Consider the following 17729-nt stretch of genomic DNA (forward strand, 5'->3'; position numbering starts at 1 on the left):
AAGATCAAAAGAATATATGTCTGGACAGGCAAGATTGAAAAATGACACTATCCAAACACCTTTTCTTAAAAAAAAAAAAAAAAAAAAAAAAACTACTTAAGGATGTTCTCCAGCCAAACCAGAATAAGAATGAAAATGAAGAACGTGACTAAGAGGAGGATACAGTGCTCAGGAAACCACAGGAAACCAGGGTAGTTTCCATTCAGGTCTAAGTGACTGTTGACAATGTGGTTGTAAAATTGAATACAGCGATTGAGAGAAGATGCTTAGAGGCCAGGTGCGGTGGCTCGCATCTGTAATCCCAGCACTTTGGGAGGCTGAGGTGGGAGGACTGCTTGAACCCAGGAGTTCAAGACCAGCCTCGGCAACATAGTGAGACCCTGTCCCTATAGAAAAGAAAAGAAAAAAGAAAAGAAAAATTAGCCAGGGTTGGAGGCACATGCCTGCAGTCCCAGCTACTCAGGAGGCTGAGGTGGGAGGATCCTTTGAGCCTGGGAAGTCAAGGCTGGAGTGAGCTGTGATTGCATCACTGCACTCCAACCTGGGTGACAGAGTGAGACCCTGTCTCAAAAAAGGAAGGAAGGAAGGAAGGAAGGAAGGAAGGAAGGAAGGAAGGAAGGAAGGAAGGAAGGAAGGAAGGAAGGAAGGAGAAGGGAAGGAGAAGGGAAGGAGAAGGGAAGGAGAAGGGAAGGAGAAGGGAAGGAGAAGGGAAGGGAAGTGAAGGGAAGGGAAGGGAAAGGGAGGGAAGGGAAGGGAAGGGAGAGGAGGGAGGGGAGGGAAGAGAAGGGGAGAGGGAGGGAGAGAGGGCAAACAAGCTTAGAAGAGGTGTAACTTTTTTAAAACCCTAATGAAATAAATCACCTCACTTCAGAACATATCTGTGGAATTTAGCAGATGCTTGATGGGATTCTCACACCCTGATTGCCCATCTCAGCCGTGAGTCTACCGAATCGAAAAGGTCACACCTCCTCAATAGCATTCTACACACAAGGTCACACACATACACTGACAAACACACTCATACATCCTCTCTCGAACACACACTTACAGCCTCCAGCCTTTTTCTCTATCCTCTGCCCTAATAATGACCCATCCCTGGGCATGATTACTGTCTCCTCATCCTTCAGCTCTCCGTGTCACCTCCTCAGGAAGCCCTCAAGCCCCAAGTCCCCAGCTTGGCTCAGTCAGGCCCCTGTGTTAAATGCTCTCAGCAAACCACATGCTTTGCCCAGCGCTCTGGTCCCAGTGTGTGAAGGCACACCCACTGGATAGCAGGTGGGTGCCTCCCCAAGACAGGAGTAGGAAGGACAAGGCCTGTGTCTGGTTTGCCCTCCTCCTTGCCCCCAGCAGCTAGGATGGCGCCAACACTGGGGAGCAAGTTGTTCAGTCCCTGGTAGGTGGATAAATGCATGGATGGGTTTGACCCAGGAAAGCAGGCACAAGGCCCAGAGCAGGGTCCGAGACACTGCAGATGGGCTCAGCTGTAACCAGGCCTGTCCCTGATGGCAACTTGTGTCTTGTAGAAATAACCACAGTCTGGAGTCAGACAGTGCTTGAGTCTGTGCTCGGTCTCTGGCGTGATGAGTGATCCAGGATAGCAATCCTAACAGCTAGCATTTATTGGGTGCTCATTTTGACGCAGCTACTATTATTATTCCCCTTTTCAGACGAGGAAATGAAAGCTCAGAGAGCGTCAGTGGCCTCTCAAGGTCATATCGTTAATTAGCATAAACACACCCAGTATCCGCTGGCAGTGCTAGAGGACGCACAACTTAGGAAGGGAGGAAAGAACATCTGTCTGTCCATCATTTCTCCCAGCCCAGGGGTCCAGGAGAGTCTCACGCATCAGCGTGAAGCTTCATCACCATCAGCAAGAAGCCCTGGATTCTCTCAGTTATTCCTGGTGTGCACCCGAGGCTAGGACCTGCCTGGCGGGTGCTACCTACCCTGCCATGACGATGAAGAAATCCAGGCGGTTCCATGTGTCCCCGAGGTAGCACTTCTTGCCAAAAATCCCCAGGGCCACCATCTTGAGCACCATCTCCATGGCAAAGAAGATGAAGATGAAGTCATCAAAGACCTGCAAGGACAGGAGGAGGGAAGCAAGGGACAGGGTGAGGTTGCAGAGCAGGGCCCAGGGGTTGCAGCCACAGTGTGAGGTGGGGACATCACATGGATGCAAGGGGCCTGGGAAATACCCGGAAACTCCTCCTGGGCAGAAGGAGAACCTCAGTGATCCCGGTCCAGTACAGTCATTTCACAGATGAGGAGACTGGGGCCGAGAGAGGGGAGTGAATTTGCCCAAGGTCATACAGCCCATTCTATCTGTTCCCTAAGCCTGGAAACAGATAGAAGAGCCCCAGATAGGGGTGGGGTGAGGGGCCATCCCATATTCTCCCTAATAATTACCAAGCACTGGCTACACATGTGACCCCCATTCTCTCTCCTAATTCTCCCAAGGACCCCATGGATAGTTCCATTTTACAAATGAGAAAACAGAGACTCAGAGGTTAAGCAACTTGCCCCACAGGTAACACAGCAGGTAAGTGGCAGAACCAGGACTGAAACTCCATGGATCTGACCTCAAAGCCCCCACAGAAGGAGCTGTCTCAAAGTAGCCCCCAGGTACAGGCTTGGGTGCTGCCTTCCTCTGCCCACAAAGGAGGCTCAGGTGACATTATGCTTCCTGAGGGCGGGACCTGGGTGGAATTCCTGTTTCCAGGATTAGTGAGGGCTGCAGTCAACTCAATTCAACAAACAGGTGCCACACACCTACTGTGTGCCAGGGCTAGGCCAGCGGTGAGGACACAGAGGTGCATGTTCAGGGAACTCACCATGAGGCTAACCGGGCCTGGGGCCCGGGGCTGCTGAGGAGCTTGTTACCCTCTCGGACCCCAGACCCACCCAGAGATTCTGCTTCAGCAGGTCTGAGATAGGGTCAGGGGTCTGGATTTTTGCCAAGTGTTCCGGGACACTCTGGCCTAGTGCTGCCTGGGAGTTACTGAGTCCTATAGAAACCCAAGAGGCAGAAAGCAATTCTTCCCAGGAGGAATCTGGCTTTCCCAGGGAGAGGCACTGAGTGTTTCCACATCTCTAAAATGGGTACAACCCTAACATCTGTGCTACCCGTACGCATGCTCTGCACGGGGTTATGTCAGGTACCAAAGGTCAAGCCCTACCCCAGGACCTCAGGAGATAACAGAATGTGAAACCAGAGGCCCACTCCTAAAGGGCTTCTAGGGCTGGGTGTGAACTCGGCCTCTAGTCCAAGAGCACGGGGGAGGAAGTGCAGGTTGTAGGCAGAGGAGAGTCGGGGTCACTGTGCTTTGCAGGTATGTGTGAAGGGGGTGCAGGAGAAGGCTGGTGAGAGCACCTGGGTGGGAGAAGATTGAGGCCTGGACTAAGGCAGAGGCCCCAAGCTGGAGAGGAGAGGTAAAAGGGAGAGAGGATCCGAAGGGTAATAGGAAGACCAGTTGGGAGTGAGGAAGGATAAGCCAAGTGAGGGCGGCTGGTGGTGGCTGAGTGTGGCAACGCGCTTGATAGGGCAGCGCAGGATGCGGAAGGGCACGGAGTAGGGTCGGCGCATGGGGTGGGGCGTGGAGCGGGCGGGGCAAAAGCCAGGACATGGGGCGGGGCGTGGAGTGGGCGGGGCGTGGAGTGGGCGGGGCATAGGCCGGGTCCTGGTGGATGGGGGTGGGGTGGGGTGGGGTGGGGTGGGGCGGGGCGGGGCGGGGCGGGGCGGGGCGGGGCGGGCGGTGGGGCGGGGCAGCCGGCTCACCTGCAGGATCTTGCAGCGGTCAGACAGGCAGTCCATGTCGTCGCACGGCTGGTACATGCCAAGTGTCACGCAGTTCAGCAGGATCACCAGCATGCTGACACATTCAAACCACGTGCACACCAAGTCAAGGACAAAGCAGCAGGTGGGACCGTGCCCGTGGGGGCTGGGGTGCACCCTAGAGTGTAATACCCCCAACCAACCACACACACAGGTATACACCCCGTTCCTCGTTCTTCTCCCTCTGGGTGCTATCCCTGCAACAGCTCAAAGCCCGTGGTGCCAATTTGCCCCCATCACAACAGACATGGCCATATGCACCAAACCCACCAGGCCCCCAGTTGCAGAACCCTGCTCCTTGCCCAGCCTGAGAGGTCCCCTCAGGCCTAGAGAAGGCAGAGGTTCCCAGAAGCCTGGCTGTCAGGAAACTCTGGGCTATCCCAGCCTCTCCACCCCAACCACCACCCTCTGACTGTCACTGCCTCCCTTCTCTGACCACCTTTCCCTCCCCTGACCCATGTTCCCTCCTTCGCCAACGCCTGGGTCTAGAGCCAGCAGAAGGCCCTCCCGTGGGGCTGAGATTGGCTGGATGGCCCCATCCTTCTCTCTTTGCCCATTGCCACGGTTAGGGCTCAGGTAGGGTTCATCACCTAACTCCAAAACACCCACACCAAGCCTAGCCCTGGCCTGCACCACATAGGGTGGGGCTGGGCCCCCTCAGGCCTGGTCAGACAGAAAGACTCCTGCCACGGAGGGGATCCAGAGCTGGCCGTGAACCTGGCCTTGGGCAGGGCCTCTGGGCACAGCTTGCAGCTGGGGTGAGTGGGCTCCCCTCCTGCACCTGGCCAGGCTGCTCTCCTCACCACTGCTGAGAGCCCCTCCACGAATGCCGTCCTCCCTCCCTCCCAGGCCAACTCCTACCCATCCTTAGAACACAGCCTGCAGTGTCCAGCCCCGCCACTCTCAATCCTCCCAGTCCCAGGACCAGGAAGGTCAGGCCTCAAGGAATTCAGGGCAGTGTCACTCCCAGCCCCCACCTGTCATACCAATGAGAAATCCGAAGCCTGCTCAGATCTCCTGAACTGGGATCTCCAGTTGACTGAGTCCTGGGGCCTCAGAAAATATGTGCCTACTTGAAAAGAGGCAACCCAGGATGAAATGGACTTGAGTTGCACACAGTATGAATAACTGAGGTTAGACACCCAGGTGAACTTCCAGACCATGCAGCCTGACCTTACAGGCAATGACTGGAATCGGCAGTAGGTTCTCCTTCTCTAAGAGGAGAGATGCTGATAGAACTCACCACACCCCACCTATGCAGCACCCTCTCCTCCCCCAGAAACGGAGTGTCAGGAAACAGGGGCTGTCATGCAGTAAAAGCAGCAAACAAGACAACGAAGCCGGGAGACCTGCATTTGAACTCCAGTCCCAGCACTGACTGGCTCTGCGGTCTTCGGCAAGCCCCTCCCTGTCTCTGAACCTGGAGGTCCTCCACCGGATGACCAGGAGCCTCCCCATCAGCCTCCTGGGTCTGCCCTGGCCTCTCCAAACCACCCTCCCTGCAGCAGCAGTGGGCAGTTAAAAACATCAGCGAGACCACCTCCCTCCCCAGCGCAAAACCCTGCCCTGGCTCCCGGCCTCTCTGAGCACAAACTTTGAAGCCCTTGCTTGGCTGCAGGGCCCCGCCCTGACACCCCATCTCCCTCTGCCCTGCCCTGGCTCACTCTGCTCTGACCTCACTGGCTCCTGCTGCTCCTTAAACACACAATGAGTGACATCAGGACACTCCGCCTCAGGGCCTTTGCATATGCTATTCCCACTTCAAGGGCTGAGCTTCTAGCATCATGGTCACCTCCTCTGAGAAGTCTCCACCCAACCTCATCACCCTCAGCAGCCACACGCCCTCTTCATGCCCTGCCACTGTCTTGCTGACATGCTCATTGTCTCTGCCACTGCTCTAATCTGCATTCCAAGGGGGACAGGGACTTTACACTCACGGCCCTAACATCTAGTAGGTGCTCAATGAACATCTGTCGGATGGATAGATACGGTTGTCCCTCATTATGTGCCGTGTCAGTTACCCACGGTCCACTGTGGCCCAAAATTAGGTATGAGTGTGGTACAATAAGAGATTGGCGGGGGGGGGGGAGACCACATTCACATAACTTTGATTATCACAGGTGATTCTAATTGTTCTTTTTTTTTTTTTTTTTTTTTTTTTTGAGACGGAGTTTCACTCTTATTGCCCAGGCTGGAGGGCAATGGAGAGATCCCAGCTCACTGCAACCTCTGCCTCCTGGGTTCAAGTGATACTCCTGCCTCAGCCTCCCAAGTAGCTGGGATTACAGGCGCCCGCCACCACGCCCGGCTAATCTTTTGTATTTTTAGAAGAGATGGGGTTTCACCATGTTGGCCAGGCTGGTCTTGAACTCCTGACCTCAGGTGATCCATCCGCCTCGGCCTCCCAAACTGCTGGGATTACAGGGGTGAGCCACTGTGCCCGGTCTAATTGTCCCATTTTATTTTATTTTATTTTATTTTATTTTTATTTTTAGTATTTATTTATTTTGAGACGGAGTCTTGCTCTGTTGCCAGGCTGGAGTGCAGTGGCGTGATCTCGGCTCACTGCAACCTCCACCTCCCAGATTCAAGCGATTCCCCTGCCTCAGCCTCCCAAGCAGCTGGGACTATGGGCACGTGCCACCATGCCCAGCTAATTTTTTTGTATTTTAGTGGAGACAGGGTTTCACCATGTTGGCCAGGATGGTCTCGATCTCCTGACTTTGTGATCCGCCCGCCTCGGCCTCCCAAAGTGCTGGGATTACAGGCGTGAGCCACCATGCCCGGCCTGATTGTTCTATTTTATTTTTGGTTGCTGCTCATCTCTTACAATGCCTGATTTATAAATTAAACTTTATCCAGGTATGCAGGTATAGGAAAAAAACATAGTAAATACAGGGTTCAGTGCTATTTGTGACTTCGGGCATCCACTGGGGGTCTTGGAATGTGTCCCCTGTGGGTAAGCGGGGGTGCTGCTGTAAATCTCTATGGGCCCTGCCCACTCCAACATCCAGGAACTCGGGAGTGTCTCCAAGCAAACCCCTCACCCCTCCATTTCAAAGCCCTTGCCCTTAACTGGGATGTAGCCACACCAGCAGCCAAACCCTCAGCGGGACCCCACCCAGAGAGGAGTGGGAGAGGTGACCTGGTTTCCACGGCAACAGCCTCCCTCCCATCCCCAGCCCTGCCCACTTTGGGATGCTGCCTTCTCGTGGCCTCTCCTCAGCTCCTCCCGGCCCCAGCCCTGCTCCTTCCTGTCCCCTCACCCCACTGCCACTCTCCCACCATAGCCTGTAATTAATTTCAGTCGCTGCCAGGGCCCCCTTCGAGCCTGAGCCTGGCTCCAGCAGCAGCTTCATCATTAATTAACTTTTTTGAAGTTCAAACGTTCTAATTACCAGAGAACATCCCCCATCCCCCTCGCCTTTCCCCTTTTCCTGTCGTGTGCTCTCTCCTTCGAGCCCCATCCTCTGCTCCCTCTGCCCTTCCTGCCAGTTTCAGGCTCAAAGTGCACTTAACGGTGTCTCTCAGGAGTCTGGTGCCCCTGCTGCCTCCTCAACAAGGCCCTGAGCAGTGGAGGTCAGCAGACCCATTTTACAGATAAGGAAAGCTGAGACACGGAGAAACCAGGGGCCTCTCCCAGGCTGCGCAGCTAGGAAGTACTGGCGCAGAGACTCACACCAGGCCTGCTGGACTCCAAGGCCAGCACTCTCCTCTGCGAAGTACGGCCTGTCTCTGCCCATGGCTCTCCTCCCTCCCCTGAGGCCTCTCAGCCCATCTTCAGTGTCTCTCCCCAGGATCCTGACCCAGCACCCTTTGTATCCCCCAGCTCTGGTCTCTGCCCCTCCAATCAGCCCCAGACGATAACCAGGCATTTGCTGTGTGCCCAACACAATTTGAACATTTTCCAAGTGTTATCTCATTTAATCCTCACGGCTGTATTATAAGCCCGATTTACAAGTAAGGAAACCAAGACACGAAAGGGAAACACATTGGCCCAAGGTCACCAGCTGGAAAAGAGCAGAGCTGAGACACAAAACCTCAGGCTGGAGGCTTTTCCTGCCTCCAAGCTGTTTTGCCACTGCCAGGCTAATCTGCCTGAAACACGCTCTCCTGATGCTTCTCTCCTGCTCAAGAACCTCCCATGGCTCCCCATTACCCTCCCGAGCCTGATGCGCAAGGCCTCCTAGACTCTCGCCTCAGTGAATCCTTGCAATCTTGCCACTCACTGGCCTTAGCACTCACTGAACTCCTCGCTTTCTCCAAACACACCCTCTGCCTGCGCCTTCCCTTTCCTCCACCTCTCCAGCAGGCAGACTCTTTCAGAGCCCTGTTCGCAGGTCACCTCTTCTTGAAGCTTCTCCGGATGTGCCTCTCACCCTTCACAAGGTGGTGGCTCAGCCTCCTCTCCAGAAGCGCTCCCACCTGCCTTGGCTAGCACGTACCACGGTAGTGAATTTGGCAGTAACTCTGACGACTGTGTGCCCGGCACCCTAGGGACATGACCTCAGCTCTCACAATCCCCTGGGGACGGATGAGGAACAAGCCTGGAGAGCTGACACCACTCACACAAGGTCACCCAGTCCCCGAGCAGCCCAGATTGACTCGCGGCAGTGCCGGTGGCCGCTGCACAGCGCTGCCTCTGTGGTTCATCTAACTCGTCCACTGCACTGGGTCCCCCCAGGGGGCAGATGGAGTGGCTTTCATCCCTGGGCTGCTCAGCTTCAGAAATTCAGCGATGGACGGTCTCAGCCCTTGCCCAGAGGTGCCCAGGGAAATCCCAGATGGCACAGCTTGGGCCCCTTCCAAGAGCCCAGGAGGCTTAGAAGTCAGGCCAGAACTGGCATCGCTGCCCGCGGTTCCTGACACACTCCCCACTGGCTCAGGGATCAAAAGCACCAGCCCTCCTTGAAGTTAAACCAGACAGTGCAGCGTGGGGTATGAGGGTGGCGGGGGGAGTCAAGGTGTCCAGCTTGAGCCACTCTGCAGCCTGGCCCAACGCCTCACGCTTCCACCATGAATCACAGGTGTTGAGGAACTGTCTGAGAACACAGGCAAGCAAAGCTGTGAGGTTTGGAGACAACCTGAGGGAAGCTGGAGCCCCAAGGGGCAGCACAGGATTTCCAGGTGACAAAGCGGGCAGGGCTGGAGTGCTAGTGCCACGAGGGCAGGGAGTCTTCAGTGACTCCCAACCGCCTCTCACAGCGAGGCTTGAAGCCCTGCGATGGGCATCTGACGCCCAGCCGCCTCGCCTGCTTCACCCCTCAGGCCCTCACTGCAGTAGGGGTGACCTTTGCCACAGAGCAGCCCTGCTGATGTCATTAGAGAACAACGGCTCCAATCCCTCATTGCACTGACAGAAAACAGGGGCAGAAACCTGTCCCAGCTCCACAGCAAGCCCAGAGCAGAAATGACACTCAGACAACAGACTCCCCACCCACGGGGGTCCCCAAGCCACAGTCGATTTTTCAAATTCACACGGAAACCCTCCGCATTTCCCCACACACTCGGCACAGCCACAGCGCCGTCACTTTAAGCTGATTAGATCCCTGACGGGCAGCCCTGAGCGCCTTTGAGGAACACAGATGGAGAAACAGATCAATGGTGATGCAATCAATCGAGTTTCCTTGGCAGGCAAAGCCATCCCAAGCACACAGGCCTAGGGGAGAAAAACACTCAGGGTCCTTGGGCGCTGCCGCAGAGCCCCCCAATGACTCAGCACAGCCTGGGCCCTCAGCCCCACTTCCTACCCATGTCCCCCCACCACACCTCTCAAAGTCTTCAGAACTGGGGTCTCAGAGCTGAGCAGGGGAAATGAATGTGCTTATATTGTGTGCCTGCTGTGTGCCAGGCACCAGCCTACCGATGGTAATAATGGTGACCGGTCGCAAACTCTTCTTCAGTGACCCTGAGTGTCTGTTTGCCAAGGAGCCTCCAAATCAAACAGCATGCATGGCCAAGCGCAGTGGCTCATGCCTGTGATCCCAGCAATTTGGGGCGCCAGGGCGGGCAGATCACCTGAGGTCAGGAGTTCAAGACCAGCCTGGCCAACACGGTGAAACCCTGTCTCTACTGAAAATACAAAAAATTAGCTGGGCATGGTGGCAGGCGCCTGTAATCCCAGCTACTCAGGAAGCTGATGCAGAAGAATCGCTTGAACCCGGGAGGTGGAGGTTGCAGTGAGCTGAGATTGTACCACTGCACTCCAGCCTGGGTGACAGAGCAAAACTCCATCTTAAAAAACAAAAACAAATGGGCTTGCATTATCTCATTTAAACCTTGCAGCCAGCACAGGAGGCAAGAGCCCCAGTAGTTGTGGGCTCCTGGGACCAGGGTTTGCCACGTGGTGTGCACCAGAGAGCCCCTTTTATTGTCATCCTCTAACAGGACCAAGGGGTCTCTCATTGTGGGCTTTAAACAAAAAAAAGGAAAAGCCACCTCCCCAGGAGAGGACTAAGAATCTCACACTGGTATTACCTGCTGGTTACTTCATATTACCTTAAGTAGAAAATAAGAGATATGACCAGGCATAGTGGCTCACGCCTATAATTCCAGCAATTTGGGAGGCCGAGGCGGGCAGATCACCTAAGGTCAGGAGTTCAAGACCAACCTGGCCAACATGGCAAAACCCCATCTCTACTAACAATGACAATACAAAAGTTAGCTGGGCATGGTGACATGCACCTGTAATCCCAGCTACTCAGGAGGCTGAGGCAGGAGAATCACTCAAACCGAGGAGATGGAGGTTGCAGTGAGCTGAGATCGTGCTCCTGCACTCTAGCCTGGGTGAAAGAGCGAGACTCCATCTCAAAAACAAAAACAAAAAAAAAGAAAACAAAAGAAAAGAAGAGATGCTAGTACAGACCCTTTGATTGACGTCTGTCCTGTGGCGTACTAAATCTTCACCCACAGGCTTTTGTAAAGAATCCAGGTCGGGCCGGGCACCATAGCTCACATCTGTAATCCCAGCACTTCGGGAGGCCCGGGCGGGCAGCTCACTTGAGGTCAAGAGTTCAAGACCAGCCTGGCCAATATGGTGAAACCCCGTCTCTACTAAAAATACAAAAATTAACTGGATGTGGTGGTGGGCATCTGTAATCCCAGCTACTCAGGAGGCTGAGGCAGGAGGATTGCTTGAACCCGGGAGGTGAGGAGGTTGCAGTGAACTGAGATTGTGCCATTGCACTCCAGCCTGGGCAACAAGAGTGAAACTCCATCTCAGGAAAAAAAAAAAATCCAGGCCAGATGCAGTGCCTCACATCTATAATCCCAGCACTTTGGGAGGCCAAGGCAGGAGGATCACTTGAGCCCAGGAGTTTGAGACCAGCCTGCGCAACATAGTGAGACCTCATATCTGCAAAAAAAATTTAATTAGCCGGCTGTGGTGGTGCGTGCCTGTAGTCTCAGTTACTTAGAAGGTTGAGATGGGAGGATCACTTGAGCCCAGGAGGTGGAGGTCGCTGTGAGCCAAGATCAAGCCACTTCACTCCAGCCTGAGTGACAGAGTGAGATCCTATCTCAAAAAATAAAAATAAAAAAGAATCTGCCAACCAATTCAGGCCTAGCAATGAGCAGCGTCACCCTGCAACACCAGCAAATTTCTCCCAAACTGGCTGATACTAGTGTTATCCCCACTTTACAGGTAAGGAAACTAAGGCCACAGGAGCTGGTTCCGGGGTCACTCAGGTGGTACGTGGCGATCTGCACTGCCTCTCACTGGCTGCAAATCCCATGTTCTCATCCATACATCCTGCCATCACCCGGCTCAGTGTCTGCCATGCGAGGGACCCCCAGTTGAGATGGGTTTAATAGAATATTTGCTCTTTCCTCCCCACCCACATTGTCTCCCTGTGAGGCTCCGAGCCAGGCACAGGGAAGTGGAGTCTGGGTCAGTGGTGAGCCCAGCCGGCAGCCCCTCTGGCTGTGTCCCTGCTAGGGGCCCAGACCTGTGTTGTATCCAGTGGGGTCAGGAAGGGGGATGTTCCAGCCCCTGCTGTGGTTCAGAAGGAAGGATTTACCTGCAGGAAGAAGGGGAGGGGAAGCCAATAAAGGCATGTTTGCCTCAAGGTCCCCCAGCCAGGAGGAGGCTGAGCCGGATCAAAACCCGGCTAAGTCAGATCATAACCACACCACACCCTAGCCACCAAGGCCTGAGAGGTCAGGATGCGGACTAAGGGGACAGGGTCACCAGGGAAGCCACTATGCTGGGGCTCCCTCCAACCTGCCAGTTCCCAGCTAGAAGAGCAACTGTGTGGAGGGGCAGTGCCCGGCGCCCCGGCAGGCCCTGCAGGGCAGCCTCCTCTCCAGGAGCCGAGACAGAGGCCTGCATGGTTTCCATGGCGACCACCACTCTCCTGCAGACCCAGGCGACAGTCAGTTTCTGTGATTCGGGGGGCTCTGGGAGGCTGGTGGGGGCGGGAGTGCTGGGTTTGGCAGGGGTGGCCAAGTTTGTTTTTATTTTTGTCAAATCTAAAATCTGATCCATTTCCCAGGGTGCGTTTCAGTTGTCTAAATAAATCAGGTGGAGGAAGGGAACTGGGGGCTCCGTCCTCCTGGATGGGGGAGATAGGGAAGGTGGACCAGCACCTACATGGGGTGTACCTCCCCTGCTGGTCCCCAGTGAACCCAAGGGAGGGGGAGCTCAGGCCTCAGGTCCTCCAGGCCTGAGGTTCCAGATCCCAGTTCTTGGGCCAGCTCCGTGCTCCTCTGAGGCCAGGCCTACAAGCCTCCAAGGACCACCTGCTGTACACGCAGCCTGCGCCTCAGGGTGCTGAGATGAGCCAGGCTCAGCTCCTTCCCCGAAGGTGCCCATGTGCGTCCCTGTTCCAGGACCACCCCTGATGGTGACTGTGTAGCGTGTGTTCCAGCAACAGTGGCCACCGTTTTGAACATCAGCTGTTTCAGAGTCCGGAGTTTTAGAAGGACACTCGTTCGCACATTCATTCGTTCATGCGTTTATTTATTCAATGAATGAACTTCATCATTCATTGAAAGATCATTGACTGATCTTTACAGACAGCGACCACTCTGGAAGGCTGCTCAGCAGCTTCTACTAAAACCAAACATAGGCCCACGCTAGGACCCAGCGGGGCCATTCCTGGGTGCATACCCAGGAGAAATGCTCATATACCCTGCAAAAAGCCACGTCCCAGAACAGGCACATCTGTGTTATTGGTAACAGCCCCAACCTGAGACAACCCAGGCGTTCACCAACAGAAGAATGGGGTAGGGTGGTGGTTTTCAACCAGGGATGATTTTGTCCCCCAGGGGACATTTGGCCGTGTCTGGAGACATTTTTGGTTGTCACGTTTGAGGGGATAGGACACTGGCATCTAGTGGGTAGAGACCAGGGATGCAGCTAAACACCCTACAATGCGCAGGACAGCCCCCCAACAAAGAATCATCCAGCTCAAAATGTCACCAGTGCCACGTGTGAGGAGCCCGCGTGGAGTACCACACAGCCAGGAAAAGGACAAGCAACTGAAACACACAACAGCACGGAGGGATCTCTGCTGGGAAACAGAAGCCAGATGCAGCAGAGCAAACAACGCACGACTCCAATTACATGAAGTTAAGAGCCTGGAGAAGCCAATCTACAGTGAAGGAGGTCAGAAGAGCAGTAACGTTGGGAAGTACCCAAGGCAGGTGGGGGACAGGGAAGCTTCGGGGACTGGAGATGTTCTTCTTGACCTGAGTGGTGGCCCCAGGAGAGGACTTATATGAAAATGCCTTGAACTGCGCACTAGGATTTGTGAGCTCAACTTGTACATTTAACCTCAATAAAAAATGGAACAGCTGAGTGTGCTGGCGTGCACCTGTGGTCCCAGTTACTTGGGAGGCTGAGGCAGGAGGATCACTTGAGCCCAGCTGTTCAAGGCTGCAGTGAGCTATGATGGTGCCACTGCACTCCAGCCTGGGTGACAGAGCAAGACTTTGTCTCAAAGAAAAAATGAAGAGAACTGCTTTAAGGAAAAACAAAAATGCAACTATTAAAAAACCACAATCAGCCAGCACAGTGGCTTACCTGTAATCCCAGTATTTTGGGAGGCTGAGGCGGGCAGATCACATGAGGCCAGGAGTTCAAGATCAGCCGGGCCAACATGGTGAAACCCTGTGTCTACTAAAAATAGAAAAATTAGCCAGGTATGGTGGCGCATGCCTGTAGTCCCAGCTATTCCAGAAGCTAAGGCAGAAGAACTGCTTGAATGCAGGAGGCGGAGGTTGCGGTGAGCCGAGATCACGCCATTGCACTCCAGCCTGGGCGACAGAGCGAGACTCTGTCTCACAAAATAATAATCATAAATCAAATCAAATCAAATAAACCACAGGCACCTGCTAGGGCATCTGCTATTACAAAACTCCACAGGAACCTTTACAACAACCTGCAGGGGTGGGCATCATCTCTGTTCCTTAGCCTTGCCCAAGGACACAGTTAGTGAGGGACAGAGCCAGGATTTGAACCTGATACCCTCCTGTCTTCTAATGCTCCTTTAAGCCTGTTGCACCTGTGGCCGCAGCTGCCTCGAGAGACAGGCATGGCAGACATTATCACACCCCACTTTATGGCTATGAAAATGAAGGTCCAGAGAGGACGGCACTTGCCCAAGACGACACAGTGGTTGAGCTGGGACAGAAAGCTGCTCCATAAAATGAACAGACCTGCCATACAGATGGTCCCAGGCCTCCCTCCACTTACATGCCTCCAGCAACAAGGAGCTCCCCACATGACAAACAGCACGATTGGTTCTGCTTATAAACTATGGTATCTCAGTGCATTGACATCCTTTGCAGGAGAGGACAAGGGAGGGAGCCCTTCCTTGTTCCTACCCCAGCCCCACCTCTTGGAATCCCCATTGTATAAGAACTCATTGGATTTGGCCAAAGTCTCTGATTCCCAAATACCCAGTAAGCTTTAGTACCCAGTGCAGACAGTGGAGTAGGGGAAGCAGTGGCAGGAAACAGAGGCTGCCAGCTGGGACGAGAAGCCAGGGTGGAAGGTCCACAGGAAGGATGCTCCAGCCGAAGAGACTTGCCAGACACAGCTGCTTCTGTCACTGCTGAAGAGAAGGGCCAGGCAGGCCCCTGGGCGCCAGGGTCCCATTGTCTGTGGGCTGATCCAGCCTCAGGAGCCCAACCACACAGAAGGTGTGCGGGCAGGAAGCCTTCCTTGACTCCTGGGCAGGGGCTGCAGATGCCTCCTCTGGGACCTTGCCGTGCCTTGGATGCCCTCCTTCCTCCAAGCAGCCATCGAACTGAGAGGGTGAGGGCTCAACCAGTGTGGATTACATTATCCTCCGGCCTCCCTGGGGACCTGTCCTCCACCGCACATCTCCCCTGCCTGCCCCTGAACACACGTACGTGTTCATGTGTGCATCCCCAAGGAGACCTGCCGCCCCTCATGCACCTGCACCCCTCATACACGTGTGCACACAGATGCAGCAGGCATTTGTACTCGCACGTGCCAGCAGCACTGGGCATGGTTGACCCCTTTTCTAGAACAGGGGTTCTTAACCTTTTCTGTGCCACAAGCCCCTTTTCAGAATAAAGGTTTTATTTATTTATTTATTTAAGAGACAGAGTCTAATTCTGTCACCCAGGCTGGATTGTGGTGGCACGATCTCAGCTCACTGCAACCTCCGCCTCTCAGGTTCAAGTGATTCTCCTGCCTCAGCTTCCCAAGTGGCTGGGACTACAGGCGTGTGCCACCATGCCCAGCTAATTTTTGTATTTTTAGTAGAGACAGGGTTTCATTATATGTTGGCCAGGCTGGTCTCGAACTCCTGACCTCAAGTGATTCATCCACCTTAGCCTCCCGAAGTACTGGAATTACAAGTGTAAGCCACAGCACCCAGCCAGAATAAAGTTTTGTTTTTTGTTTTTTTTTTGAGACCGAGTCTCACTCTGTCGCCAGACTGGAGTACAGTGGCACGATCTCGGCTCACTGCAACTTCTGACTCCCTAGTTCAAGCGATTCTCCTGCCTCAGCCTCTCAAGTAGCTGGGATTACAGGCACATGCCACCACGCCTGGTTAATTTTTGTATTTTTAGTAGAGACAGGGTTTCACCACGTTGTCCAGGAGAGTCTCAATCTCCTGACCTCGTGATCTGCCCACCTCAGCATCCCAAAGTGCCAGGATTATAGGTGTGAGTCACAGTGCCAGGTCAAATGCATTTTTTTAATGTTGAAGTGTAGGATTAGTAAACCAGGTGCAGTTGTGAGCTATCGCCCCAGCTACTGGCGAGGCTGAGGCTGGTGGATCACTTGAACCTAGAAGTTCAAAGCCAGCCTGGGCAATATAGTGAGACTCCACTGCTAAAAAAGAAACAAAAAAAAGAACTTTAAAAGTTTTTTTTTTTTTTTTTTTTTTTAAGTTTACAGTCAGGCATGGTAGCTCACGCCTATAATCCCACCCAGCACTTTGGGAGGCTGAGATGGGAAGATCACTCGAGGCCAGGAGTTCAAGACCAGCCTGGTCAGCGTGGTGAAACTCCATCTCTACTAAATACAAAATTTAGCTGGGCGTGGTGGCTCAGACCTGTAATCCCAGCTACTCGGAAGGCTGAGGCAGGAGAATCGTTTAAATCCAGGAGGCGGAGGCTGCTGTGAGCCAAGATAGTGCCACTGCACTCCAACCTGGGTGACAAAGGGGGACTAACTCTCAAAAAAAGAAAAAAAGAAAAGAAAAAAAAAGAAAAAGGCCAGGCCCAGTGGCTCACACTTGTAATCCCAGCACTTTGGGAGGCCAAGGCAGGTGGATCACCTAAGTTCAGGAGTTCGAGACCAGCCTGACCAAAATGGTGAAACCCTGTCTCTACTAAAATACAAAAAAATTATCTGGGCATGGTGGCGCATGCCTGTAATCCTAGTTACTTGGGAGGCTGAGGCAGGAGAATTGCTTGAACCCAGGAGGCGGAGGTTGCAGTGAGCTGAGATTGTGCCATTGCACTCCAGCCTGGGCGACAAAAGGGAAACTCTATCTCAAAAAAAAAAAAAAAAAAAAAAAAAAAAAAGCCTAGAACTACAAAGGAAGGCAGTTATGTTAAAGTAGTTATCAAAATATTTTTAAAACAAATTTTTGATAGAGAAGCATATATTCTTTCTTATCAACACAATAAGTAGTAAGCTCCGGTGCTGGACTGGATGCTAAGTGGTTCTGCCTCAAAGTGATGGCTGTAATGATATTCTGAGAGCTCTATAAGGACCATGATGTGACATGGAAATATTGGTGATTTCTATGGGTGACAGCCACAGGAGTTGCTAATAATACCAGTGTGGTTTGTTTCCTCTATCCATAACAGAAAGAAATGCTAAATTTCAGTCAGGGGTCAGGGAAAACAAAGATGCAACTTGTACCCATGCAAGCAGCTCATGAACCCCAGGTTCAGACCCCTGCTCTAGAAACTCTCTTCCCCATGAGACACCACAAGGCCCTAGACTGGTCTTCCTCCCACTTTGTGGTTCTGTCGCTTAAATGCTGGGGTCCTCCAGCCCCAGCCCTCTGGTCTCCCGTCTCCTCTCCTTGGCCCTATACCCACTTCCACAGCCTAATTGACTATGGCTGAACAGGTCCCAAGTCTGTCCCAGCCCCAGGCACCCTGACTGCTGAGCACCAGGCCTCCCAGACATAGTGCTGGGAAGTCTCTGGGAACCTCAGATTCATCGCATCCAGATGGGATGTATCATATTCTCCCCAGACCACTAAATTCTCCCCTAGCATGTTCCACCTCCATGAAGGATGTACTCCCACCACCAGTCCTGGAAGTTGTCCAGACTAGAACTCTCTGGAACCTCCCTTCCCCTTGCCCCACATCCATCTCAGGGATCTGTCCATTTCACCACCTAAACCTCTCCTCTCTGTCCACTCCTCAATGCCCCATTGCCCCAGGCAGGCTG

At 53.5% G+C, this 17729-nt stretch overlaps 1 protein-coding gene across 1 annotated transcript in view; it reads right to left on the reverse strand.

The window, feature by feature from the left end:
- The window catches only part of CACNA1I (calcium voltage-gated channel subunit alpha1 I), a 134277-nt gene that overhangs the window by 91812 nt on the left and 24736 nt on the right, over positions 1 to 17729 (reverse strand). Inside the window, 2 exon segments of the mRNA XM_077949557.1 lie at positions 1947 to 2080; positions 3779 to 3890. Of these exon segments, the coding sequence (XP_077805683.1) occupies positions 1947 to 2080; positions 3779 to 3890 (246 nt within the window).

Source organism: Macaca mulatta, chromosome 10 (genome assembly GCF_049350105.2).
Source record: "Macaca mulatta isolate MMU2019108-1 chromosome 10, T2T-MMU8v2.0, whole genome shotgun sequence".
Classification (NCBI taxonomy): Eukaryota; Metazoa; Chordata; class Mammalia; order Primates; family Cercopithecidae; genus Macaca; species Macaca mulatta.